Source organism: Ustilaginoidea virens, chromosome 1 (genome assembly GCF_000687475.1).
Source record: "Ustilaginoidea virens chromosome 1, complete sequence".
Classification (NCBI taxonomy): domain Eukaryota; kingdom Fungi; phylum Ascomycota; class Sordariomycetes; order Hypocreales; family Clavicipitaceae; genus Ustilaginoidea; species Ustilaginoidea virens.
This window is the reverse complement of record NC_057316.1, coordinates 278,011-303,498: the sequence shown is the minus strand read 5'-3', so window position 1 is coordinate 303,498 and position 25,488 is coordinate 278,011. Positions and strand designations below refer to the sequence as shown.

General features: G+C 55.7%; 14 protein-coding genes across 14 annotated transcripts; 7 read left to right on the top strand and 7 right to left on the bottom strand.

The window, feature by feature from the left end:
• Nucleotides 1-6: 6 nt before the first annotated feature.
• Nucleotides 7-778, bottom strand: UV8b_00029 (uncharacterized protein; the record flags this gene model as incomplete). The annotated part of the gene is made up of 4 exons (XM_043137527.1): nt 7-235; nt 338-445; nt 583-649; nt 709-778. 4 exons carry the CDS (start codon nt 776-778, stop codon nt 7-9), a joined length of 474 nt encoding a protein of 157 aa, XP_042993461.1.
• A 169-nt stretch (nt 779-947) lies between these two features.
• UV8b_00028 (uncharacterized protein) lies at nt 948-1,232 on the bottom strand (the record flags this gene model as incomplete). Its single annotated transcript, XM_043137526.1, has 1 exon — nt 948-1,232. The coding sequence occupies one exon, from the start codon at nt 1,230-1,232 to the stop codon at nt 948-950; it is 285 nt and encodes a 94-aa protein (XP_042993460.1).
• Nucleotides 1,233-2,868: 1,636 nt separating this feature from the next.
• On the bottom strand, nt 2,869-3,294 carry UV8b_00027 (uncharacterized protein; the record flags this gene model as incomplete). Its single annotated transcript, XM_043137525.1, has 1 exon — nt 2,869-3,294. The coding sequence occupies one exon, from the start codon at nt 3,292-3,294 to the stop codon at nt 2,869-2,871; it is 426 nt and encodes a 141-aa protein (XP_042993459.1).
• Nucleotides 3,295-4,170: 876 nt separating this feature from the next.
• Nucleotides 4,171-6,756, top strand: UV8b_00026 (uncharacterized protein; the record flags this gene model as incomplete). The annotated part of the gene is made up of 10 exons (XM_043137524.1): nt 4,171-4,299; nt 4,397-4,773; nt 4,879-5,135; nt 5,206-5,586; nt 5,699-5,856; nt 5,919-6,064; nt 6,124-6,257; nt 6,320-6,379; nt 6,437-6,529; nt 6,602-6,756. 10 exons carry the CDS (start codon nt 4,171-4,173, stop codon nt 6,754-6,756), a joined length of 1,890 nt encoding a protein of 629 aa, XP_042993458.1.
• Nucleotides 6,757-8,490: 1,734 nt separating this feature from the next.
• Nucleotides 8,491-10,458, top strand: UV8b_00025 (uncharacterized protein; the record flags this gene model as incomplete). Its single annotated transcript, XM_043137523.1, has 3 exons — nt 8,491-9,088; nt 9,147-9,454; nt 9,523-10,458. The coding sequence occupies 3 exons, from the start codon at nt 8,491-8,493 to the stop codon at nt 10,456-10,458; spliced, it is 1,842 nt and encodes a 613-aa protein (XP_042993457.1).
• A 1,239-nt stretch (nt 10,459-11,697) lies between these two features.
• UV8b_00024 (uncharacterized protein) lies at nt 11,698-13,135 on the top strand (the record flags this gene model as incomplete). The annotated part of the gene is made up of 2 exons (XM_043137522.1): nt 11,698-12,307; nt 12,387-13,135. 2 exons carry the CDS (start codon nt 11,698-11,700, stop codon nt 13,133-13,135), a joined length of 1,359 nt encoding a protein of 452 aa, XP_042993456.1.
• Nucleotides 13,136-13,753: 618 nt separating this feature from the next.
• UV8b_00023 (uncharacterized protein) lies at nt 13,754-14,121 on the top strand (the record flags this gene model as incomplete). The annotated part of the gene is made up of 2 exons (XM_043137521.1): nt 13,754-13,951; nt 14,092-14,121. 2 exons carry the CDS (start codon nt 13,754-13,756, stop codon nt 14,119-14,121), a joined length of 228 nt encoding a protein of 75 aa, XP_042993455.1.
• A 1,165-nt stretch (nt 14,122-15,286) lies between these two features.
• On the bottom strand, nt 15,287-16,153 carry UV8b_00022 (uncharacterized protein; the record flags this gene model as incomplete). The annotated part of the gene is made up of 1 exon (XM_043137520.1): nt 15,287-16,153. The coding sequence occupies one exon, from the start codon at nt 16,151-16,153 to the stop codon at nt 15,287-15,289; it is 867 nt and encodes a 288-aa protein (XP_042993454.1).
• Nucleotides 16,154-17,240: 1,087 nt separating this feature from the next.
• Nucleotides 17,241-18,527, bottom strand: UV8b_00021 (uncharacterized protein; the record flags this gene model as incomplete). Its single annotated transcript, XM_043137519.1, has 6 exons — nt 17,241-17,317; nt 17,379-17,556; nt 17,617-17,732; nt 17,797-18,103; nt 18,175-18,393; nt 18,465-18,527. 6 exons carry the CDS (start codon nt 18,525-18,527, stop codon nt 17,241-17,243), a joined length of 960 nt encoding a protein of 319 aa, XP_042993453.1.
• Nucleotides 18,528-18,980: 453 nt separating this feature from the next.
• On the bottom strand, nt 18,981-19,337 carry UV8b_00020 (uncharacterized protein; the record flags this gene model as incomplete). Its single annotated transcript, XM_043137518.1, has 2 exons — nt 18,981-19,187; nt 19,266-19,337. The coding sequence occupies 2 exons, from the start codon at nt 19,335-19,337 to the stop codon at nt 18,981-18,983; spliced, it is 279 nt and encodes a 92-aa protein (XP_042993452.1).
• Nucleotides 19,338-19,897: 560 nt separating this feature from the next.
• On the top strand, nt 19,898-20,581 carry UV8b_00019 (uncharacterized protein; the record flags this gene model as incomplete). Its single annotated transcript, XM_043137517.1, has 3 exons — nt 19,898-19,978; nt 20,066-20,280; nt 20,359-20,581. The coding sequence occupies 3 exons, from the start codon at nt 19,898-19,900 to the stop codon at nt 20,579-20,581; spliced, it is 519 nt and encodes a 172-aa protein (XP_042993451.1).
• Nucleotides 20,582-22,225: 1,644 nt separating this feature from the next.
• UV8b_00018 (uncharacterized protein) lies at nt 22,226-22,441 on the top strand (the record flags this gene model as incomplete). The annotated part of the gene is made up of 1 exon (XM_043137516.1): nt 22,226-22,441. One exon carries the CDS (start codon nt 22,226-22,228, stop codon nt 22,439-22,441), a length of 216 nt encoding a protein of 71 aa, XP_042993450.1.
• A 64-nt stretch (nt 22,442-22,505) lies between these two features.
• Nucleotides 22,506-22,826, top strand: UV8b_00017 (uncharacterized protein; the record flags this gene model as incomplete). Its single annotated transcript, XM_043137515.1, has 1 exon — nt 22,506-22,826. One exon carries the CDS (start codon nt 22,506-22,508, stop codon nt 22,824-22,826), a length of 321 nt encoding a protein of 106 aa, XP_042993449.1.
• A 1,987-nt stretch (nt 22,827-24,813) lies between these two features.
• Nucleotides 24,814-25,179, bottom strand: UV8b_00016 (uncharacterized protein; the record flags this gene model as incomplete). Its single annotated transcript, XM_043137514.1, has 1 exon — nt 24,814-25,179. One exon carries the CDS (start codon nt 25,177-25,179, stop codon nt 24,814-24,816), a length of 366 nt encoding a protein of 121 aa, XP_042993448.1.
• Nucleotides 25,180-25,488: the final 309 nt, after the last annotated feature.

Below are 25,488 nucleotides of genomic sequence, written 5' to 3'. Positions count from 1 at the left end.
ACGACTTTACTGCCTTTGTCCGGCACCGATGACGGCAATTTTATACCCCAATACCAGACTGCACATCCTCTCATCCAGTGGCAAGCTCAGCCTGGGAAGGGCCAGGCTCGATCCCAATATCCCGGCCGGCCGAGGATAAGTTGTTTCAAGCAGCATCTGCATAAGCACCGCATCTCGCCGGCATGTATCGACTGACTGCCGTGGCAGAATGGCTTCGACTCCCAATCCGTCGACCCTGGATGATGAAAGAGCCATCGGCGTCGATGGGGTCGACGGGAGGAGTCGACGGGGTTGTTGATAGGGTATCCCTGAGCTTGAATTCCCTCTTGACACTTACCCTCTTCCGCAGGGTTGCCTCTCGTAGCCTTTGAGAGCTCCCGTGACATATGGCTTATAGCTTCTATGACTGAGGATGCTAGTCTTGGCTACCGTCTTTGTGGCACGCCTACATACAAGACGTACATTAGGCCCGGGCACAGCTACTACCTGGCCGGTGATAGTCATCGTTTCAAGTCAAAAGTTTGCATCGAGGACTAGTACCGGCCCCATGCTAGCTACCCTCGGGTCTAATGTATGTCTTACATGTATGCCCTTCCGCGCGGACGGTAGAAAATACGACCATTCTCGAGATTGTAGATGCTATTGAGCCCTGCATCACGCGGGCTCTTCAAGGCTACAATAAGCCACTCAGCTGAAGGGGATACTCACATCTATAGATGAAATTCGAGTGCAGGGGTACCCTATCAACACCTCCGTCGACGCCATCCAACGCTCTCATTTGCTTTGACGGCCCCTGATGCAACTGCAGTTATGTATACTGGAGGGCTTGACTTTTGAGAGAGGCGGCAGTTGGAGCAAAAGAACAGAATAAAAGCGTCTTCCGCAGCAAAGAGCCATTACATACCTCACTTCCCACCTCGGGGACTTTGCTCCAGGCGCGAGGTTCTCTACGTCGGCGGATGGTACGCCAACATGAAGGCAAGTCTCTGATCCCGGACAACTTTAACGTCCCCCTGGGACTGGGGGAAAAAAGCAGGGCAAAGCAGCCAATTCTGAGCCAGTGGGCACAATGGGGCCAAATCCATGTCGAGAAACTCTCCCGTCACCACGCCGGCACCGGCCGCGTAGGCGACTCGACTTTCGACGCCTACAGCAGCCAAGTGCAGTGCCAAACTGACCGTTCCGTCACGAAGAACGGAACACTTGTGCATACTCCGCTCTCTGATAAACATCGTGGGAGACTTCTATATGATCGACCACTCGCAGGCCGATGTATAGGTATTCCTCAGCCCAGCTGCCCGCCGCCACCATTTGCGGAAGCTGGGGTTAATGGGTTGAACTTTGGGTCAAAGCATTTGAAGGAATGTCAGCTCTTTTTCATGAGACGAGTCGCCCTTTGGCGGGTTGCCCGGTTTCTGCATGTTTATTGAAACCCACCGAGTCTTCCTTTGCTGATGTAGGTTTTCACCATGGATTCAACTTAAAGACGGAAGTTGCGACGGCGCATTCAATTCTGGATGCCTTTTGACCTGCATGACGAACCTTAGGCGGGGCACATCATCTAGGCTAGGGTGGTCGCTGGCGGATGTGAGCAGGTTGTCATGACTGACGAAGACGGAACTGCAAGGTTAAGAGTGGAGTATGTTGGGGATCTCGATGTTGAGGAATCCAAAAGGATCGGATATAAGCATGTCAGCTCGTTAGAAACCCGGGCACATACAATAGGGTACACATTTTCATTCATTCTTTTCTTTTTTCTTTTCTTTTCTTTTCTTTCTAAAATGGATAAATGGGGGCCGGCTGGAAATCTACGATTGGCGCTCTGTTATTGCAAGCTGCGCCGCCTGTGAGGTACTTTTTGAAGTGTTCCGTCGACCGTGCTAAATCTTGCTTTACTTTATCTGCCTTGTTCTAGCTAATTGTCGTGGGCTGAGAGGCAAGGCTCTGAAGTCGCGGGATATTCTTCCGTAGCTTAAGCTGTAGTATAGGAATGACCGGTGAAATACTGTGCTCTATTTTCGAGGACAGAGTGTATTCTCTCTCGTCCATTACGGTTAAAATGGACGACTAAAAAAGAGATATTGTTCTTCCGGCCTGGAATCTTAATGTAATTTCCAGTACGTAATCGAGCTTTTGCCAAGGAAACCTGCTGATCGGTAGCGTGAGGGCATTTCAAATCCAGGCAGCCAACTCCCATGTGAGATTTGTCCACTGCACAGACGGGGTCAGGGAGTGGCGCGCTAATCTTTTGACCATTTGGTGTCCTATTGATAGACGAGACAGAAAATTGCTTCCTTCCTGGATGGCCTGGACGGCCAGGTAATGCAATTCCGCTGTAGCTCAGGATGGCGCCTTGAATTTTGCCTTCCAACCTTGGCGCCGCCGAGGAAAACGATGGCGTGAAGCATTCGGCAGAGGTTCGGTTGCGGCCCAGGCAGTCTGCTGAAAAGAAATATGCTCGTCGTGCTATGACTCTAGGCCAGCCTCAGTATTGCATGCTTCAAAATGGCAGGGTTCACGCCGCTCATGGACTGGTTGAGAAGAAGCCGCATTGATAAGCATCGACTGGGTAGAAAGCGTAAACCTGCAGGTGGCGGAGACGGTAGCAGCTTGACCCCGACTTGGACGACATATCTTGAACTGCCCAGAAGCACGCGCATGCATAAATTAGCATGCCTGCCCGCCTTGTCCGCATCAATTTTTCCAGCGAGCTCCACCTCTGCTCGAGTTCAAGGGACCATGGGGTCCTGGACCCAGCGGCAACCTGAGGAAATGTAATTTCCCGTCGGCATTTCCCCTCTTGTTGGATTGCTTGCCGTTGTCTTGAGAATGCTTGGTCGCTGTCTGCACATGGGCCACACCGCGCGGTCAGATCAGGCGGCGTCCCTGAGGTCTAGGCTGGGATCTCAATGCGTCCGTCGTGCGTTCAATGCCCTGCCCAGTACGCCGGGGTCCGGACTCCGCAGGGCCGTACTTCCGTCGGCAGGAGAGCGACAGGGCTGTCACGGCAGGGATGGCATGCTTGTCTGCGTGATTGGCTGCGTCGTTGGCTGCGTCGTTGGCTGCGTCGTTGGCTGCGCGGTTGGCTTCACGGCTCGAACGACGGAACGTCGAGGTGGATGACGTTCCAACATCGCGGGGTTGGAGTCGGTCGGACCAGGTGGCCGGAAGAGGCCTGGCCAAGGAAAACCGGATTGGATTGGCCGAGATGAACGGGTAAAGTGACTCGTGACCAATTTTTCCAGAACGGGTTTGTCTTGGGCCTGGCAAGTCTCCCGGATCGACCTGTCTCATTGGTGTCTCGGACAGGAACAAGGGCCGAATGCCTCCAGGCAGACGAATATCAAATTGTCGAGACCAGCCGTGAGCACCCCACCCCCATTGTCCCCCACCAACAGGTAGGTTACAGGTCGCCAGCCGGCGCAGGTGTCACTGACAGATCAGCCAGTGGCTTACCGCGCATCCCTGCCAACCCGGCGGAGGCGAGAGCCCCTCCCGCAGCCACTCACAAGCGCGGAAATCCTGCTGCCTGGCCTGGGCTGCAGTCCACCGCGGTGAGGACATGGAAGGAGCCCAGCAGCGACGCAGCACACCTGCCAGCAAGGGAAAATCCCCATGGCGGCGGCGCCAGCAGCCCAATTGCGTCGTGGCAGAATACATAGTCTTAGCCCAACTTTGGCACTATCGCCATCCCTTGCTCCAAGCTGGCGTCGAACTTCGAAGCGCCGCGGCCGATGTGCCCGTTTTGGACTCTGGGATCCCCCGCCCCATGCCAAAGCCGGCAAAGCCAAGGTGGAGACAGGAATAAACTATACTCGCTTCCCCATTCGAAGCTTCGACGACGCTGAACGATTATTGGACGGATTGGACCTCTGGGGACTCCCAACGAGGAGACGCATCCATCATCTTACGTCACATCAGACCGGCCTTTGCCGAGCGGGGGGGTGGGGGAAGGGTTGGAAGGCTTGGCTTGAGCTTTGAAGTTTGGCCTTGCTGGTCAACTGGGGTCGTTGGGGTGAGACCAAGTCCAGTTTTCCCCGGCATTGGAGGCGAAGCCGGGGTCCGGGGTCGTGCCTTATAATAGGATTGTGCGTCTCCGTCCGGTGAACCCGCTTCGACCTGCTTCATCACCCTTTCCTCTTCTGCCATTCCAACTCGTGTGCCTTCGCCATGGACGAAAAGAGGACATCGAGGGATCTCGCCCAGTCGACGCTCGATGAGCACGCTTTACAGCCCGCCGAGTCGGGCCAGGGTCGGCGCCAATCCGCAGCCTTAAATTTGATCGAGAACGTCCTCAAGGTGAGCAGCTAGCCCCGGGCCGTCGATTCCCTATCTCTTGCCTCCGCGCCGGGACCGCGGGATGGAGAGCCGCCTCTGACCTCGAGAGCTTCCGTAGCGCAAATCCGAGGCCGACGCGGCTCACGATGCCGAGGCCTTTGCCCAGTCGCACAACATGCCCGAACACGCCCAGCTGTTTGGCCGAGCTGCCCTCGTAGCCCGCGATCCCGAGAGATTCGAGCTCATTTCCCAGCTGTCCGACGAGGAGCGAGCCGCCCTCGTGTACGAGCGCGACCACAAGTGGCATGGGCCGTTTATGCTCTGGTACTCGATTGCTCTTTGCGCCATTGGGGCTGCTACCCAGGGATGGGATCAGACAGGCGCCAACGGAGCCAACCTGTCCTTTCCCAAAGAATTCCACATCGACAAGCAAGGCACAGACGAGTGGATTGTAGGCTTGATCAACTCCATCATCTTCCTTACTGCCGGTCTCATGTAGGTGGACGTTTGCCTATTTATTTTCCTCTTTTACACCTTTGTCAATTTCAATTAGGTTCACCTAGCGTCCATTCTTCTTTTCAATTACTGACGTTCATCTAGCGGCGCCTTCATCGTAGATCCCCTCAACCACTATCTCGGCCGACGAGGTGAAATCTTCCTTACAGCCGCCTGTTTGACCGCCACGCCCATCGGCTCCGCTTTCGCCAAGTCATGGCAAGGCCTTTTTGCCGCACGATTCGTCATGGGCATCGGCATCGGCGCCAAGAATGCCACCGTGCCAATCTACTCGGCCGAGATGGCACCAGCCAGGACTCGAGGCGCCCTTGTCATGTTCTGGCAGCTCTGGGTCGTTGTCGGTATGTTGCAACCCCCCTTCTCCTTGACGCAACCTGCAAGGGCCCTCCAAGGTCGCTGACGGACCGCCAGGCATCTTCTTGGGCTTTGCCGCCAACGTCATTGTCAAGGATGTCGGCGACATCGCCTGGCGGTTGCAGTTTGGCTCCGCCTTCATCCCGTCCTTTATCCTCATGGCCGGCATCTTCTTTTGCCCAGAGTCCCCGCGTTGGCTCATGAAGCACAATCGACACGACCAGGGATTCAAATCCATGCTTCGCCTGCGAGCCCATCCAATCATTGCAGCAAGGGACTTTTACTACTCCTATGTCAACTATGAGGAAGAAAAGAAGATTGCCGGTGGGTCTAGTTACTTCTCCCGTCTGTGGGATTGCTTCGCCGTACCGAGAATCCGACGAGCCAACTACGGCGCTTCTACGGTCATGATTGCGCAGCAAATGTGTGGCATCAACAGTGAGTACCATGGGTTTTTCTTCTTTTCTCCTCTTTTGCTGTCTCTTCTGCCTTTTTCCCATTCTTTCTCCCCCCTCTCCGTCTTCGGACCACGACTGACGTCGAATTACAGTCATTTCCTTCTACAGCTCGTCCATCTTTGAGAGCGTCGGCTACTCTGCCACAGAGGCTCTGTATGCTTCTCTCGGATACGGCGCTATCCAAGTCGTTTCCACCATTCCGACTCTGTTCCTGATAGACACTAAGGGACGACGAACCCTGACCATGATTGTACGTTCAATACAGCCGAGCCTCTGCTGAAAAGACACCATCCCGGCTAAACCATCCTGCAGACGTTCCCGCTCATGTGCATCTTCCTCTTGGCCGCGGGTCTTTCGCTCCTGCCCAACGGCGCCTACCATATTGCTCCCACAGATCTGAACCAGAACCCAGCCGGCGACATGAGATCGCGGGGAGCGAGAATAGGGCCCGTCGTGCTGTACGTTGGACCGCTGCCTCCCCCTCCCCTTGCGCATTTGTATCTGACCCTGTACCTAGCTTCGTCTACCTGTTTACCATTTGCTACTCTCTGGGAGAAGGTCCCGTCGCATTCCAGTACTCGGCCGAAGTCTTCCCCACTATTCAGCGTGAACAAGGCATGGCTTGGGCCGTCTGCATCAACAACACATTTGGTACGCCGACCTGGGTGAGAACCTCGAGCTTTTTTTCTGGTGCGCTAACAATGATTTGCCAGCCGGCATCCTCGGGTTGACCTTTCCCCGCATGAAGACAGTCATGACTGCCACGGGTGCTTGTAAGTTTGCGACCCCAACGACAGCCGCATCAACCGACTAACCATTTCCCCTCGCAGTCGGTTTCTACGCTGGTCTCAACTTGATAGCCTGGTTCATGATATTCTGCTTCGTCCGCGAGACGAAGCAGCTCACTCTGGAGGAAATAGACCGTAAGCTTTTTTTTTTCTCTTTGCCCGCGTTGGGTGCGTGGGGCCAGAATCTCTGCTAAGCCGTGTTTGCAGAGGTCTTTTCCGTGCCAACCAAGAAGTTTATTCACTACGAACTTACCGAGTGGCTACCATGGTTCATCAAGCGTTACGTCTTTATGCAGAGAATTCCGCGACCGCCACCCATCATCGAGAAGGCCGAGAGACCGGATGCCGTCAAGGAAGCCTGACGAAACCACCTTGTCGTAGCCCACGCTTTTTTTTTTATCCCGCAATCACCTGGGTTTTCTTGGAGAAATATGGCGCTGGATCCGAGGAGGTTTGACTTGACGTTCAAGGACGAGCTAGTTTATGCAGGCAATATAGTGGCTTTTGAATTGCTCCAGCCCGATCCGTTGAGAATCAAGGGATCTTCCTGTCTGTCAGACTCCACATCGTGTCAGCAAGAATCAAGGCGACTGCGTCAAGAAGCAGGAATATGCAGTGAAGTTATCCAAGTCGTCACACTTTAAAAAGACGCAGCCATGGCAATACTCGCTCAGGTATCCTTAGGGGTAGAGGCATCAAGGCGGCACGCATGACGGATTGCCCGGACAGTTTGATGCAGGAAACTCGAGGCTGGCAGCCACGGTTCCTTTGCCCGCTTTCCCTGCGCATGACACTAATACATGGCCTTTGCGTGCAGTTGCGAACTAGTCTCTTGTTCCTGTTTCTCCTTGGGCGATTATAGCTTCGAATGTTTCAAAGCTTTTAGATTAGTTTATACACCTGTCCTCAAAAATTTCACGGACTGTCCACAGTTCAAACAATTCTAGCAATACTATCAGTAGGCACTGAAAATCCCATTGAACAAAAGGGAAAAAAAAAACGATCGAGTTACATCCTGTTGCCGTCTAACCATTACATTCTCGCCGCGCGTTTCGTCCGCGTGTAATGCAAGTGCGTCGGGCTGCACGTCTCTGCCTGCCGCTCTCCTTGGCCTGTCTGGCCGGCGGAAGTGCTGCCCTCTGGTAGAAAGGCCCCTCATTCGCGGTGTTTTTTCCTCAACGTTTTGTTCCTTGATGGTATTCCTCGCGCGTGTTGGCCGTGAGGCGCGATCAGCCGCCGGGCCTGATGTACGGACTACGTTTGATTAATCAACGCGACTGGATGGACCAAGCCCCGTCGCGCGCATGTGGTTATTCTGTGTGGAAGCAGGCCTGCCTCCAGATCCTGCTCACCCAGACCGCCAGGCACCACAGCAAGACCCTAGGATCTTTGCAGCGGGCGGTCGGGGCGAGGGTCCGTCGATGAGTCTGGGGGAAACCAATGGGCGGGTTGGATTTTCGCGGCGCTGCGCAAGGGGGCTTGAGCCTGCTACGCGGTGCGGTGGATCCGGTGCGTTATTGTCTGGTGTGCTGGGCAATACTCCGTAAATAGAACAATAATGCATTGGGCCCGCGACAGGGGCGGGTGGTCAGGCGAGGCTGATAATGGTGGGCTGCCAAGTCGCAGCTCTTGGGGCTCGTGCAAGACGAGCAGGCCAACGGGGTCGAGACGCGCATGGGCAATCAGTCATCTGGGCACGCTCGGCATGGTTCAAGTCAGCTCTGCTGGCACTGCGTAGCCCCGATGTGCAGCTGCCGGGGAGCCTCGGCTATGCTTTCGATACCTCTTGTACTCTGTAGAAAACGTGCACCCCATCACCGGGTCCGTCGAGTCAGAAAACACCGCTCCGAATGAATGAGTGGCAGCTTGTTTTTAGGCAATTGTCCGTGCGGGGCGCCCGGGTCTGCCAAGAATATAAATACCCAAAACATAGATCCTGCAAATAGCGGCGGGCAGCTTGGCAGGGAAAAAAGAGAGAAAGAAAGAGAAATACCCGCGTCCACGCGTGCTGGGCTCGGGTCTCGACGTGACAACCATGCCGACCATGTTGCCATGCTGCCACGTTCTTGCGACCCCCAACTGCGGCCATCACGACAATGCGGCTTCGAAAACCAAAGTCGACAGCTACCGCCGTGCTTCTGGCCTCGGCGGGGCTGGTGGAGCGGCCCGCGGCCCCGCGCTCCGGATGCTGCATCTCCGGCCGCGAGCTCTCCGCAAGCCCCGCCTCCGGTTCCGGCTCTGGTGTCGGCTCCAGCGCCATCTGCGACATTGCATGCCCCGGTCGCAGGCGCCGCGGGCTCGCGCCGCGGGACAACGCCCCGGACTGCTGGCTGTACAGCGACACGAACCTGAACCAGCGCGAGGTGGAAAAGTGCGTGACCGACGTCTGCAAGCACAGCCTGGATGAGGCCCGCCGCAACAACCGCTTCTCCAACTACGGCTGCGTCGGCCTCTACCCCAACAACAAGCACAACCCGCTGCCGTACGAGAAGGCGCCGTCGGGCGACCTCGCCGTCAGGGGTAAGTGCCAGTGCGACAACCCGGCCGTCAACCAGTTCGCCGACATTGTGTTTTCGGCAATGGCGGCCATCGCGCAGATTGCCTGCTTCATTATCATGTCCGCGTTCAAGGCGGTCCTTGATCTGGGCATGGCGGCCTTTCCGCAGACTGGCCAGGTGCTTTCCGCGGGCCTAGGTACGTGCTCGTCGATGCGGTTGGGCGGATGAGAGTGGTAATGCTGATTCTCGACAAGAGGCGGCCACGGGGGCCGCCAAGCTGTACGGCTACGCCTACGCCGAGTCGGAGGACCCCGCGGGCGCGTTCCAGTGGTGGCTCAGCCCGTGCGGCGGGACGGATCTTGTGCCAGACGAACTCAAGAAAGCGTTTGACATTCTGAATTCCGTGACCGAGAGTGTCTCCTCGTGGAGGGCGCCGTCGGGCCTCACCAAGGGCAGCTTCAAGAGGGGCGACGCGTTGAATCCGCTGAATCGAAAGCCCCTACCCGCTGGGGAGCACCCCGGGCCACCAGGCGTCAAGGACGTGAAGAAGCTTGATGAAAAGGTGAGTAGGGAGGAGCGGTTGCAGGTTAGACTGCATGCAAGTTGTCTAGACGGCTGACGAGGACGTAGCCGAAAGACGCGCCAAAGGACGACAAGAAGGACGGTGGCAAGGATCGAGATAAGAACAAGAGCGAAGCCAAGGACAAGAAGGACGACGGCAAAGACAAGGACAAAAAGGACGACGGCAAGGACAAGGACATAAAGAACGGCAAGGACAAGGACAAAAAGGACGACGGCAAGGACAAGGACATAAAGAACGGCAAGGACAAGGACAAAAAGGACGACGGCAAGGACAAGGAGAAAAAGGACGACAAGATGAAGCCGGCAGACGACAAGCAAAAGCCAGACGCGGAGCCAAAAAAGAACAATGGCAAGGATAAAGCCAAGGACAAAGACGAGCACAAAGACGAGCACAAAGACGAGGACCACGACAATGGAACGGATGCCAGCGTGGACGACACCCAAGACCAGGACGCAAAAGAGGATACAAACGACCAAAGCATGGACAATGACGCGGACCAAGATGCGGATCAGGAGCCCCAAGGCGAGGACGCAGACGCAGACGCAGACGCAGACGCAGACTCCCAGCAAGCAGACCAGCCGCAAGAGGCGCCATGGGATGGCGTAGACCCTCCGGCGGGCGAGTCCCAGAAGAACGATGCTGGGGATTCGGACTCGAACTCGGACTCTTCCACAGATGATGCACCCCCAGCCGGGCCCGAGGATGCAGTGTCCGCGGGCGAGAATCTGTTCCATGGAGCCAACGACGACGACGGGGAGGTTCAGCCAGACGATCCAGAAGCCGACTCGGGGAGTGTGGCCGAGGACGCCGCCGCCGAGGACGCCGCCGCCGAGGACGCCGCCGCCGAGGACGCCGCCGCCGAGGACGCCGCCGCCGAGGACGCCGCCTCCGAAACGGACACGCGGCCAGCACAAACTGCCGACGAGGATAAGAACGCCGAGCCAAAAGACCCGCAAGGCCGCTCCGAGGATGATGGCCCTTGAAACAGCAGAAGCGGCCTCCAGACGACCAAAACGCCCGAGCCTTTGGTTGCAACAGCCGGCACTAGCGCAAAGAAAGAGCCATTCCAGCCCCGGCCGAGGACGGCTAAATGCCTCCGACCCCGCGGCGTCTCTGCTTGTCCCGTCACGGCCGCAGAGGCAATGCGTACATTCTGCGTCCCCGCGGCAACCCACGCCGCAGCGTTTTGCGCACTATATCGCAGTTACCCGATTGTGCAGGCAGAGCTCAGACCGAACGGAAGAGGCGCCATTTTTCGGATATTGGATATTTCCCACGCACGGGGTTTGCGGGCATGTACCCCGTACAAGGTTATTCTTTGTCGCCCGTCCCCTTGTCTTGAATGCAGTGTTGAATCCGTGCTTTTTCAGATGCGATTCGTAATCGAGGAGTCGGACGGCCATGGCCATCGGGAGGAGCCTTTGCCGCTTTGGGCTTGGCGCCTCCTGAGTGGCCGCTGCTACTGCGAGCTTAGCGACGCGCTGAAACTATAGCGCCAACCTGGCTCGTAAAGAAAAAGGAAAGCGACACGGCGGACCGTCGCGGACCCGCCATTTGGGGCTTTGCTTTGCTTCGTTTTAGCCTGCTCGAAGGTCGGTCAGGCGGCTGGTTGTCAAGCTGGATGCCAAGCTGGTTGTCGGGCTGCCTGTCAGGCTGCTGGTGAGGCTGTCCGGTCGTTGGCTCAGCACCCCGATGCAGCATGTGAAGGCGCCGACTGACTAGACGACACGGTGCAGGTCGTGGTGGAAGTTGGCAAAGTTTGAACGATTGTCTGGACTTTTGCAGAGCTGAAAATCAGGTGCCAGCACGACCGCCAAGTGCAAGCATCAGGCTGTGGCAAGCTGACAGCTGCTCGCCCCTGGGCGGCCAGGCCCACCACGCGGCGTGGCACCCAACCAGAGCTCGCCGTGGCCGCAGCACCGCTACATGCCTGGCGGCAGGGCCCCCAAGGATCCACCACACCACCGGCCAGCTCTTCCGAGCTTTCTTCATCTTGAACAATCAATAACTCTGCGAATAGCGTCAGCTAGCGCCCAAGCTCCCCCCCCCCCCCGGGTGCCCAACGACCCAGTCGCAAGGCCCAGCCTTTGCCTTCCTCTCTCGCGCGACGAGATGAGATGGCCCTTATTCGTGGGTAGAAATAGCCCAGGCCGGGCACCAGCTCCCTCCTGCCTGGGCTTGTGCTGCACCGCGAGAGCAAAACTCGAAGCCCCCCCCATCAAATGGCTCGCCTGAACCGACGACTGGCCCTGCTGGGCCTCTCCGCCCTCCTGCCGGCCGCCCTGGCCCTGCCGGAAGGCCTGGGAAAGCGCACCGCCGGGCAGTGCGGCCAGAGCAGCTGCCAGGCCGCGCTGGCGGCGCTCGGGTCCCAGGCCCGGCTGGACTGCTCGTCCTTCCTGGCCACGACGGTGACGCCCTGCGCGGCGACGAGCACGCCCGTCGTGACCGTCACGGTGTTCGAAACGGCGACCGGGACGGCGGCCACCGACACGGCGCTGGTGACGGCCACGGTGACGGGCAGCGTCGAGACGGACGTGCGCACGGTGTTGTACACGACCACGGTGGCTACCGACGACGTGCCGACCACGGTGGCCACGGCGTCGGTGCAAGACACCGTCACGGTGCCGGCTACCGCGGACGTGACCGACATCGTCACCGTCTACCAGACAGCCACCAAGGCCGTCTACGACTTTTCCGGCGTCAAGCCCGTCAAGAGGAGCGACGGCGACGGCGACGGCGACGGCCCGCCCCGCCGCGTCAGGAGGGGATGCAAGGCGTGCCCCTACACCAGGGTTGCCACGGCGGTTCCATCCTACGCCTCCGCCTGCGCTGGTAACCAGACGTTCCCACCCTTTTCTTCTTGGAATAGCCGAGAAGAAGACACGAGCTGAGAATGACTGAACAACCGTAGACGCCGCCCAATACTCCTCCGTCTGCTTCTGCATGGGAGTCACCCCCACCGTCGTCACCCTCTCGCCGTCGGCCTCCACCACCGTCGTCACCGCCACCGTGACCAACTCCGTCCCGCCCGTCACCGTCACCGACACGGCCTTCGTCTCCGTCACCGACACCACCACCGTCGACGCCACCGTCGACGTACCCGTCACCTACACCAACGTCGTCCCCGTCACCGCCACCTTCACCCAGGACCCGGCGACCCTGACGCTGACGACGACGCAGACCGTCGCCGCCACCGCCGTCGTCACCAACACCGTGCCCGGCCCAACCCAGTACTGCGAGATGTATCTCCAGATCAGGGGCTCCTCCTACGACGGCAGGTTCATCTACAACGCCGTCAACCAAGCCACCAACGTCATCAGCACCTCGATGAAAACCCCCTACCGCCTCGACAAGAACGGCAAGCTGCACCCCGCGAGCGGCCCGTACGCCGGCTACACGCTCTACTCGTACGGCGCGTCGTCCTACGTCAATGTGCAGACCGACGAAAACATTGCCAAGTCCGGATACAACCCCCTCACGTGCAAGGTCAACCTCGACACCCTCGAGATCTTTTGCCAGGCGTATTCCTCTCCCAAGACTTGGGTGTGGAGCAACGGATATACCACAGCTGACGGGCCGTACCTGTGGCTCAACACGTTTGTGCAGACGGGGAGCACGCAGTTCCGGCTGTTTGCGGTGCCTGTCAACTGCGTGACCTGAGAAATTCGAGGGCGACAGACTTTACTATCTTTCGAATTTTTCTCCCCCGTACATAGTTATATGTATATGCTTTTTTCTTTTCTTTTTAGTATAGCCCAAGGATAATGAGAAGCTGTGCATGTGCCAAAGAACCGCTACATCGTGTTTCACTACGAGCGGCATTGCGACTCTTTCAACCCTGCCAGTCGTGATGCTACGACGCAACCCGGATGCTTGGGGCGGTAGACGCCTCGATGAAGCGTGAGGGGTGCAAAGCGACGTTTGCGTTTCCTGCCCTTCTCAACAGCCATCATCTCGCCTCACGACTGCCATCCTCTTGGCTACCCTTCGCGCTGAGCTTGCTGAACACAGCTCCAACGGGCGGATGTTGAACGTCTCGGCGGCAGGCTCGAACCGCCAGCCCGGCCTTTGCAATAACCAGTCTGGTCCATCGCCGACGCACCAGCTCCTTCCCGCGCGGTGTGTAAACACCCACCGGAATGCAAGCCCATTCCATCACCACGCCCCCACACGTACACGCCCTGACACGACGGCCCTCCATCCATCCATCCATCCATCCAACACCAAACTCTCCCAGATATTCCATCTCCCGGCCGTCGCAGGCATCGCCCACCCCCCATGGCTCCTCTGCCCCCCAAAACCGCCGCGAGACACCGCGCCGTCCTCCTCGCGCTCTTCGCCACCCTCGTCGTCTCCTCCGCCCTCGTCACCTACTTCATGCTGCTGCCTTTTTCGCAGTTCGCCGCGCAGCCCGGCAGCCAGGCAGGCTATCTCCGCGACGCGCCGGGCTCTACCGAAACCAAGCTGTTCCGGCTGGTCTAGACGCTGCGAGAGTGGAATTGGGACGGTAGATACGCGGCGTGGAGGAGACGGGGACGGAAATGGTTGGTGACGGCGCAAGGAACAGCAGGGACAGGCATTGTACATGTGGATTTGGACTGGACTGGACTGGACAGGACGTGACCGGGCGGGACTTGGTGGTGTGAGGTGACTGGCTTCTCATTACCTCGGCGAGCTCACGACAAGCAAACAGGCCGACTGGCGGCCCGAAAAGCAAATGTACATACATACATACACGCGAGCCAAGACGTCCCTTTGGCGCAGACCGGCTGCTCCCGACAAACGCACTGCACCTGCGTCGAGAGGCACATGCCCACCATGCGCGGCAGCAAGTAGAAGCCCGAGCGATCGACACATGCTCCGTCTTCTTCTTTCTCTTCTTCTTCCTCTGCCGTGCACGTGTTTCCTTGTCGAGAAGAGAGAGCGTTCGTTGCGCGGTCCTGCAATTTCGCACCAGACGCGACGCCGTAATAAACGCCGCAAAAACAGCCTTGACAAAGCATAAGCATAAGCATCCGCATCGAGCTGGGAACCGCAGCCAATCTGGGCCGCCAGGTAGAGGGCGGGCGGTGGGAAAGATTCATGGCCGCAATCTTGAGACAGTTCCTCGGGCTGTCGACTTTCCACCGGTTGCTTCATACGCCCCTAGGTCTGGTGACGCAAGGTGCGCTTGATCTGGAAAGCACCATAAGGGCTCTGGATAAGCGCTAGCTCGCCATCGGACGCAGCAAGTGGAGACAAATTGAATACCGGAATAGCAAGACAAACCCAAACGAGCAGCCGACAGACATCAAAAAAGGGGGGAAAAAAGAAAAAAAAAAACACCAAAAAAAACAGGGGCTGGAATCCGGCACCAAGAGGGCTGAGCGGAGGACAAGGGTTCCGTAAACACGGCGGGATTATTTCCTCAACTCGGTGCTCATCAAACTGCCGGCCGGGCCACCTTGCACGAAGCAAAGAGAGGAGCAAAGAGAAGACCGATGGCACAGACAACTCCCTGGTCCAGGACGACGCCAATCTGATGAGGGGAGTTGAAGTCCATAGTCAAACGCCATACCGTTCCCACGAGTCCACGTATATCGCTGCAGCCGTTTTTTTTTTTTGTTCTTTTCTCTTTTCTCGGGTGTCGTTCTCTGGCTAGCCTTGTTCGTCGATGTTTTTTTTTTGTTTTTTTGTTTTTTTTGCGTGTTCTTTGCTCATCGAGTCCATCCTTTAACCCGCATGCATTACATCCTCCACTGCGACATTTCTTGGGCGCAAGCGTCAAAATCCAGACAGACTTGAAATACCGCGCCGAGATGGCCCATGTGATCAGGCCGTCTTTGGCGTGCGGCAGTGCGTCACGTCAATGACGTCGTCCAGGTGATTGCACATGGCCACGAACAAGTCAAAATACAATTTGCTGCCACCCGCCTCCATTTCGGCTTGCATAGTGCCGCTCCGCTTGAACGTCTTGCGGCAGCGGATGATCAGGGCGAGGTAATGAGCGCGCAGGCGGCTATCCGAGTCGGGCGTGTGGGCGTAGGCGTACTGGGCCGACCGCAGGATGGTGCCGACGTCGATGCCGGCTTGCAGGCCTTGCTTGCGCAGAGCCAGACGCTTCAGCTCCTCGAGGCCGAATCGATCCGCGGCACAGTAAACGACCGTGTCGCGGAGGACGTCGGCCCCCAAGCTGCAGACAAAGACGGTGGCGTCGCCGACGGTTCCTGCGCGGCCACCTGCGCGGCCACCTGCGCTTTCGGGGTTTGGCGAGGTGCGAGGCGTCCGTGGGCCGTCTTCGAGGTGCCAAGAGTTCCTGGACCTGCTGTGCAGTAGGCGAGGGTAGTAGTCGCCCTTGTACAGATACTCGAGGACGGCGGAAAATACCTCGGGTTCCTCGTCGGGCAGGGAAATTCTCTTGCTCTGCGAGTCGGGCACGCTGCGTCGGCAAGCCGCGTCGAAAAACGGAGACTGGCGGAGGACGTCCTCGTGCGCCGCAAAGAGCCTGCCTTCGCGGCCGACCGTGAGAGTCACGATGGCCGAAGGCGCGGCAGGCTGCTGCGCGACGCCGTCTTGCTCGGTGAGCGATCTCTGCAGCCTCGACAGCTTCACCGGATCCCGAACAGAACTGGGCTTCTTTGCCCTCGCAGACTTGTCGATGCGGTTCTGGTCCTGCGACCGAAACGAGCGCTTGAACATGGCTGCGGCGGGTTAAAGATGCGGTGGTGGTTCTCGGGACGGACGATGGAGCCTGGCGCAACGTGATATCGAGGCCAGACAAGGCAAGAAAACAAGAGAAATCGCCTTGTCAGATGGACGAGTTTGACCTCGAAGCAGTTGCGCGCCACTTGAAGAAGCAGGCTCGGAGAGCGAACGGAGAAGTTAGGGGGGGGGGGGTTTCAAACGAGTGAATGACGCACAAAAGTCTTGACAGGGGGGTCCGGGCAGAAGAACTATCTTCTTGAAATCAACAAGACGATAGATCCTCCTGAACTGGCTTTGCGACCCGACTTTTGGTTGTGAGTGGGGGAGGAAGAAGAGGGAGCCAAGAGGACGAGGGCGAGGTGGGTGTTGTGATTTTATCTCTCTTCCATCAAGTACCGGCCGGCGTGGAGTCTGCGGCGCAGGATACCTGGACGCCTCTTGTCCCAATCACAACAAGCACCAGCGCCTGGGCAGCGGGCGCGGTTGCCCTCATGCCTGCTTATATCGGGACTCTGGTGCTCCTCAGACACCACTGCCCAAACACTGCCCCTGCCCCATACGCGGCCCCCAGCCAAACGCGGCCCCCAGCCAAACGCGGCCCAGCATGCTTACCCCAGGTGGCCCCACCAATTGACTTGTCAACATTGAACTAATAAGCCGGCCCCGAGCGGCTGCTACCAGGCCTGGCTGTATAACTTGAACGGGGACTGGTCACCGCTTCACTTCAATGCCGAGCGGTGCTGGTGCTGGCTTGTGACGGCCCCGGCACGCATGGTGCATCAGCCCAACGATGGAGTCGTCAGGGGCATCCAAGTCAAACTTGTGGGACCCGGTTGCGGCGCATCGCATCGGGTTCTGCTTCCAAAAACGGCAACTCACCATCTCTTTTCGTGGCCCCGGGCCGCTTGTGGAGGTTTCAGTTCTAGGATAAATTACTACGGAATACCAGCATCTACAATATACCAGCCAAGCAATACTAGTGTTTCCATCAGTCTTCTTTTTCCTGGACACCCTTCCGCAGGTCATTGTCCCAATGTCGACGTCGATGCACGATAAGCCAGCCACGAGAGAGGCATTGAATCTACGAGTCCAGCGAGTCAGGGCGCGGGCGTGTAAGGCTTTCGCGGATACCGACAAAGCCTTGCATCAGCGTGTACACTGTCCACAGCGTCAGGTACTCGGCAATCATGCACAGTCGGAAAAGCGGCTGCAAACTTACTGATCGGGGCAAGAAACACAAAGCCGACGCTGTAGATTGAGACGGCTTCTTTGGACCCGACCTGTGCCTCATCCATCCAAAAGAAAGGATACGCGCCCGTAACCGACTTTCCGACGCTTCCCCAAGCAAGATACAGCCCCGACAGAGCCATAAGACCAAACACATTGGAGCCAATATTCTTTGCAAATTATTAGCTGGACGGGGTTGTAGCGACGGCCTTTTCCTCCGAAAGACATACCAAGGAACGTTTGATGCTGTTGATCAAGATCTCAATTATCATGACGACAGAGTTGACGCCGTTTAAATTTACCAGAATGAACGGTTTCAACCAACCCTCTCCAAAGAGGTCGCTGACTAATGTAATTGTTAGCCAACGAGTTACCTGTAGTTGGGCGTTGCAATCGCAGAAGCAGCATACAGGGAGCATCCGGGAGAGGCCCAGCGGCGGTAATGTTGACAGCCGACTCGATGACCTTGGATGAGAGAACCGATTCGGCAGTCAAACCTGAAGCCGCGCCTGCTTCGTGTTGGCGAGTAATGAACCAGTACAGCGTCGAGTTCATGAAGCAAAACACCGTAGTGGCCGTGTAGAACAAGTTAAAATAGTACTGCTTGCGTTGACTGGCCATATTTCGAGGCAAAGACATGGCCGAGATGATCAAACGTTCGACTCCACCTTCGACTTCGGCAGGCTCCGGGTAGTACAAATGGGTAAAGGTCCACGACTGGGGAAACAAGTTAGGATGATGTGCGTTTTAGGTCTGGTGAAGCTGGGCAGTAAAAAAAAAAAACTTACAAACGTTATGAGATGGTACAAGAAAACCATGGTCGAGCTTATGATTGAAAAGTCAAAGAGATTGCTCAAAGCGCCGGCCTCTGATTCTTCCGTCATCTTGTAGTGGCCAGCCATGACCCCCGTTGCCACAAGGTACGTGAGAAGCAAGCCACGAAGGAGGACCAAGATGTTTTGGGGGATGCATCGCCAAGGCGAATGGCTAGCTCGCAGAAAGATTGGCTGCAAGATTCACATCAGCTAAGGGTGGTTTTCTCTGCGAGGCCTCAAAACAGAACATCAGACACACTGACATGGTCTTGCATGATGACGGGCGCTGGCAGGCCTGCACCCGCAAGCAGTGGAGTGGACGACATCTCGGAAAGCAGTTCACTGCAAATAGATGGAAAGGATCCGTGTGCCGAAGCGGAATAGTCGAATTCTCTTCTTCTGCTCGTTTGAACTAATGAGCCTGGAAAAGACCGAAAAAAGAAGCCAAAAGGAATAAGGCCAGGCGAGTGCCAAGGTGTGATGAGCGCGTGGTGTTGCTGAGCGGGCTGTAGGAGGGAAGATTGTTGGCCTGAATTGAATGACACGGGAAGTTTGTTTTCATGGCTGGGCGAGTTGCATCTGGGCAAGGAGAGATCTGAGGCAGGAGTCCAAGTTTGGGAAGGAGCGAGGCCCGTTAGAGATTGGGGCGAGTTGCCGGTCACGGCTTCCGTTGCAAATCACCACTGAAGACGCAGCCTTTGCTAGGAGCCAAGACACCAGACCACCTCGCTGAGCTCTGGAATGTGAACTCAATGGTAACTGGTCAACTGATATTTGCTTTAGTCCTTCTTTCTGCTAGCCGCACCCTCCGATTTCATGCCGTCGCACCCCGTCAGCTTGCCGGCCAGCTCTTCAGCTTTGCCGTAGCCCTGAGCAGAAGGGTCTCTCTTCTCTCCTGCCTCCCTCATGGCCGACAGTCCAGCAGCCTTGTCCTGCTCGCCCGACTCCTTCCAAGGCTGGGATCCGGTCAAGTCTCCCACGGTTCCCTGCCGTCTTCTTGTTAGCGACGGACGATGTGCACCAGGCTGTAAACACGTTGTACTCCGGGGGGCAGGGTGAGGTACCTCGGCAACGCCTTTGACATATTGAACGTGACCTTGAACGAGGCCGGGTTGCTGCGATTGGTTTCCTGACATTGTTGCTGCCTTCTTTGTGCTTGAGCTAGCACACCCTTGGTAATCCGCAAGATGAAGAAGAATGGCCAAGTTTGTCGGATGTGTGATTGTGAGTCGAGTGGTTGGTTCTCCGCGAGGTAAAGAGAAAGCAAATCGTGCTGTTTCCAGCATCGGCGCCCCTAGCTTATATACCTACGTGCGCCTTCTGGGCAACATTGGGATGGCGCCCCATGATATCAATTCGATGACATCACAATGCAACAATTGCAAGGTACGGTGCGACGAGAGTGGGATGTAGGATGTGAAATGGTCATTTAGTTATGGCCATGTGGGGCTGGTGAAGGGGGGGGGCTCGAGAGGTGTGGCTGGTGACTCCACATTAGTTCAGCCCCGATTCGTGCCTGGTGAGAGCCACCATGTCCAGATCTCTCAAAACACGCTCCAACTGGCCATGCCAAACCACCGAGGAGACCATCGCTACATCACCAAGCTGCCGTCAGGCTGCACAGCATCAGTAGCGCCGGCACCGAACTGCTCCTTTCTTTTTCTTACGATACCGAGCAATATATAACCTTGCAACCATGCTTTCCGGCTTGCAGAATCCGCGGCAAGCTGCTGCGCAGCTTATGACCTTTGGGCTGATCCTTTCTAGCGCTTTCATGGTACGTGGACCAAAGGACCAATTGGCCGGGTCACGTAATGTATACGGACCGGAGGCGGGAACCGAATGCTAACGTACGTCATCTCAGATGTGGAAGGGTCTCGGAGTCATTACAGACTCGCCGTCACCGATCGTTGTCGTCCTTTCTGGATCCATGGAGCCAGCTTTCCAACGTGGTGATCTCCTCCTATTGTGGAACCGCAACGTGTTGCAAGAAACAGCGGTAGGAGAGGTCGTTGTGTACAACGTCAAGGGCAAGGACATCCCGATTGTTCATCGAATAGTCAGAAAGTTCGGATCTGGGTGCGTGCTGGACAAGGTCCACGGGGGAGGCTCAAGCTGAACTTGCGCGCAAGGCATTGTGGGCTGACCATGTAGCAGTGACAAGGCCAAGCTTCTGACAAAGGGCGACAACAACAACGCCGACGACACGGACCTGTACGCGCGGGGTCAGGACTATCTGGAACGCCAAGACATCATTGGAAGTGTGGTTGGATACTTTCCATTCGTGGGCTACGTAACTATCCTGCTAGCCGAGCACCCGTGGTTGAAGACGGTGATGCTTGGTATAATGGGTCTGTTGGTCATGTTTCAGAGGGAATAGAGATGCGCCTGAAGTCTGTGCACGGCTGGAGAGGAGAATATACGACCCCGACTGCAGCGGAGCGGTGCATGAACCAATGGGGTCTGCATGCGAAAGACGGGCAGTGAGAATAAAACCGCCGATTCCATGCTGGACATTTGCTGCGCAACGGCTGCCTGACAGTGGCTGTTGTGGCAACTGACTTGTTCCAGGACACATGTGCCATGGTGCCGCTTTCGGGGGTCAATTTGCTTCTCGAATGCCTGTAGATGGAAGGTAGCAGCGTGTAAAGGGCAAGCATTAGTGACTGAGGTTGTCACAAGCGTAGACGAAGTGGTCATGGTGTGTGTATAAACATGTTCACGTTGCAAGTGTGACGAGGACGGGATTTGCAGGCCAGAGATTCCTTGTGCAGAAGCCTTAGGCCAAATGTCGAGGCGACTTGTCAAAAGACCCATCGCCCGGTTAGCTCAATCGGTAGAGCGTGAGACTCTTAGCGAGTACACGAAATCTCAAGGTTGCGGGTTCGACCCCCGCATCGGGCTTTTCCTATACAGATGATTAACAAGGTGATTCGTTGTGCTTTTTGCCCTCCTTTTTCTCCTTCCTTTTCCCTCATCATATCCGTTACATTCTTGTCCGTCTTTTTTCTTTACCCCACCACCCCCACTCCAAGCTCTCACGCCCGTTACAATTAGACTTTGCGAACAGCCACCTCTCGCTGTTGGTATTGACCGAGGATGATGCTAAGTTATGATATTACTACATACAACTTTGGGAGCTAATCACCACCCTTCCTAGCTGCATCAAATTTAAGAAGAACAAGACGAGCAGCGCTATATAGACTGCGCCTATATAAATGCGGAAAGCGGCGGTCTACTACGATAGGGTTAATACGGCATCGCGGGCGGCTCGATAAGGCAGTCGGACGGAGAAGGAGACGGGCAAGGGAGCTTTCGAGACATTAGCACACGATGGTGCTCGACCCGGATAAGCAGCAGCTGCAAAGATGTCGAGCGGCATCGCCGGCGAGTAGTTCAGGGACGTTGGACAGGACTAGCTCTGCACCCGACGTTCAAGATGATTAAAAGGAAAAAAAAAATCACGAGCGGAATATCGAGTAACAGATTCCAATTTCAATGACTAGAAAGATTCTATTCGGGACACGACCAGAGAACAGATGCAGACCATCCAGTCGACACGGATCTTCTCCGATGCCCCACCACCCCCACTCCAAGCTCTCACGCCCGTTACAATTAGACTTTACGAACAGCCACCTCTCGCTGCTAGTATTAACTAAGGATGATGCTGAGTCATAACATTATTATATGCAACTTTAGGAGCTAATTACCACCCTTCCTGGCCGCGTTAAATTTAAGAAAAACAAGACGAGCAGCGCTATATAGACTACGCCTATACAAACGCGGAAAGCGGCGGTCCACTACGATAGGGTTAATACGGCGTCGTAGGCGGCTCGACGAGGCAGTCGGACGGAGAAGGAGACGGGCAAAGGAGCTTTCGAGATATTAGCATACGACGGTGCTCGACCCGGACAAGCAGCGGCTGCAAAGACGTCGAGCGGCATCGCCGGCGAGTAGTTCAGGGACGTTGGACAGGACTAGCCCTCGGTCTTGAAACAACCATTGGCAAACCCGACCCGTCATCATGACTGAGACGACAAGGGCCTCGATTCGCGCCAGCGCAGCCCGCGCTTGGATGAAGCCGCGCTTGGATGAAGCCGCTTCAACTCCGTACCGCCCTCAAGCTCGCATTTATCTAATTCGATGGGCGTCAACCCGCTTACCGCTATGGTTGCCGAGTACGCGCTGCGGGATCAAGGACTACACGGATCAGGGAATGGATAAAAAATGCTTTGCTTAGGCCAGCCGGTGGAGGCAAGATACAACCTGCTGCAAAAGAGCACCTCGACGACTTTATAGATAAGATGACGGCGCGGGCACTTGGGACATATGATGGGGGGATTCCAGAGCCATATACGTATAGCTGTTATGGAAAACAGTGCCCATGGCCAGGTTCTTCTTGCCCATCTTCTTCTTTACCGCGGCTGGCTCGGAACAAGCCCGGGTGCTATATGCAATGCCAGCCATGGACTTTGCTGCGGGAACCTGTGACCGACACCACTGGCACGTCGCCGATTCGACATGCAAGCCAACTTCAACCTGCAGCCGGGTCCTGGGCATATCCCCTCCCACCGCGCGCTGTGGTCGGGGACCCACGGCTCTGGCAGCACCTCCGGCATCAATAGGCGGCCTTTGCGGGACCGAGTATTACGACATGGCTCGCGGTGGCTAGCGTACACATAATTCGCGACTCCGATGAGGCGGTTCTGAAATAGTTCTATCGGCATGGGGCCAAACTGGTGTTGTGTAGGAGGGTTGGATTCTTCTAGCTAATTCTGAATCATCGCCACTTATTCGTATCCGTTCTTTACCCACCCAACAGTTCCTAGACGCTTACGAACCCCGCAATAGAAGGTTTCCTCCAGTGCCTAGTGCGACAAGCCCTTTGACTACAAGCCGACGCCAAAGGGCACAAAACCCAGGCTCATCTGCATATATTATGGCAAAATCCCGTGGCAAAGCCGTGGCATCTCCACGACCCCTGGTCCCGGGCCTATTCTCTTGCAGCTCCCTAATTCAGTTCAATAAAGCTTCGTCGCCCAGGATGAAAGCCGTCCTTATCCTCACTACTGCCTACGCAAGCCTCGCTTTAGCTGCGCCCGCCTTTATTTTAGCCAAGCGAAGCGAAGTCTTAAACCTCTTAAACTTATCCGCAAAATCGCTTAACGATAAGGCATCTAGAGACCGTTACGTCAGTGATGTGAAAGAACTTTCGCAACCGCTTCCGCCTAAATACTATAATCGCAACCCGCTGCCCTTTATGATTACGGCATACGTCACAAGGTTGAATGACTATATAAAACGAGGATTGGACGAGACGGCCTCGAATGCTCTACTTAGGCTGGCCAACTCTGGTCATGACGCTATATACCCCGTTACACTCTCTTACCTGGATAGTTTTGTAGAGAGGGTCGTCGAGCGGATAGACCAGAGGTAAGAGGGGACGGAAGAGCCGCACCACCACACGTGACCGCGCCACACGCACAAAAGGCCACATCGTGTAATTCTCCCTCTACTGCCCCTTTTCCTACTTTCTAGATAGTCATAGTCATTAGCAAAGTAATAGAATACCTTTGCTTGGTGACCGCCCGTACATGATACCACGCGCGCAATCCTACGTACAACTGGGTACCCCGAGTTCCTATCAACAAAGGGGCTACTAGCCACTGTAAGGCTATGGCTAATTCTTAAGAAATTCAGTACAATTTTAACAACTATAATAAAATTATGCACTTAAAATATTTATTTAATATTAAAGTATACTACGTTTTTATCTGTTGACTTAGCTAGAAAACTAAGAGGTGTTTTGAAATATATAATACCTAATAAAAGTCATATACTATATGACGACATACTTTTGGTGCAATATAATACAGCCAGACTGCAAAATGCTCTCGGCTCTACTACTAAATGCGTAAAAATCTGTTGTAATATAGGTCCCAGGATCAGGGGACCGTACGGCACTATTACACCCGTTCTATATAAAGGAAGCCGACGTCGAGTAGAATAGAGCAATCTAACTTAATCACTTACATATTTAGTACTGCCTATTTGACGATCTTGTCTATAAACGCATAGGCTTTTTTACGACCCCTTGCGACCTGTGCACTCCTTTCTTTACTTTCTATCAGACTCTACGAGCCATCTGTCGGATCCTACGGTACACTCGTCAACCTTGACTATTCCAAGCATTTAGATCCGTAACACAATATCTCTCTTTCTTTCTCTTTCTTTCTCTTTTTTTTTTTTAAAAAAAAGAAAACACCCCGCTGTCCTCTTTCAGGCAGCTTCGCGGCCCTGCTGGTTCGGTACGTCGTGAAGGGCACAACAATTATCTCCTGATGTCCAAGCCAAACTACCTAGCTATATACACTTTACTCTGCATTACTTACATCCGCGCCCAAATCTATTTACTACCAATCTGGCTTTTTGTCGCCCGGTTCGTCTGCTGCACCCCAAGTGAGACCTCGCCGCCCGGCCCACGCTGCAAGAGACATTTGGCACCATGATTGTGTTTCCCCCTTCCAGTCGCGCCACATACCGCACCATCGTTTAGCAGGCGCATGTGAGCCCGTCGTCGAGCCTTGTATTTTGGTGGAATCAACTCCTCTCTCACCTTCCATCAACCTTGGCGACAACCCGCTCCAGAAAACTGTCGAGATAGCCGGTATCGATGGGATAGTTCGGGTCGTTGGACGAGTTGGCCAGCTTGAGTATAGTGTTGGCGGCCGTTTCATCTTGGCCCTTGGTTATAAAGTTCTGCAACCTCTTGGCATACTCATTTATGGTAACAAATAACGGGCTGGGGGAGGCACCCCTAGGCGGAGCCGGTCGGCTTCCTACCAGTACATCGTTGTGAAAAGCCTCGCCGATTTGCTTATCGGCAAAGGAGTTGGTGGCCAAGCGCAAAAGGTTATTAATGTTCAGGTCGAAGCCTCGTCTCGTGGGCGCAGCCAAAGCGAGACTTAGGGCGGCCATGGCGGCTGGGACACAGGGTCTCATCTTGGGCCAGGGCAGCAAGGGGTTCTGAAGACGCGACAAGGGAGAGAGGACCTTGCAGATCCCTTGCAGGCTGGAAACGAGATGGCGAAAGGACGGGCACCGGGATATCGAGGGGTTCGGCCGCGTGGAGGACGTGGTTTCTTCGCCATGATATTTCCTTAGGGACCCTATGCAGCCCGTAGGTATTTTATATATACTACTCGGGGACCTTGTACCTGCCGGCGGCGATTCCGAGACGTGGTTTGCACCCTGGCTCAATGTGGATACAGTACCGTTGCCACTCTG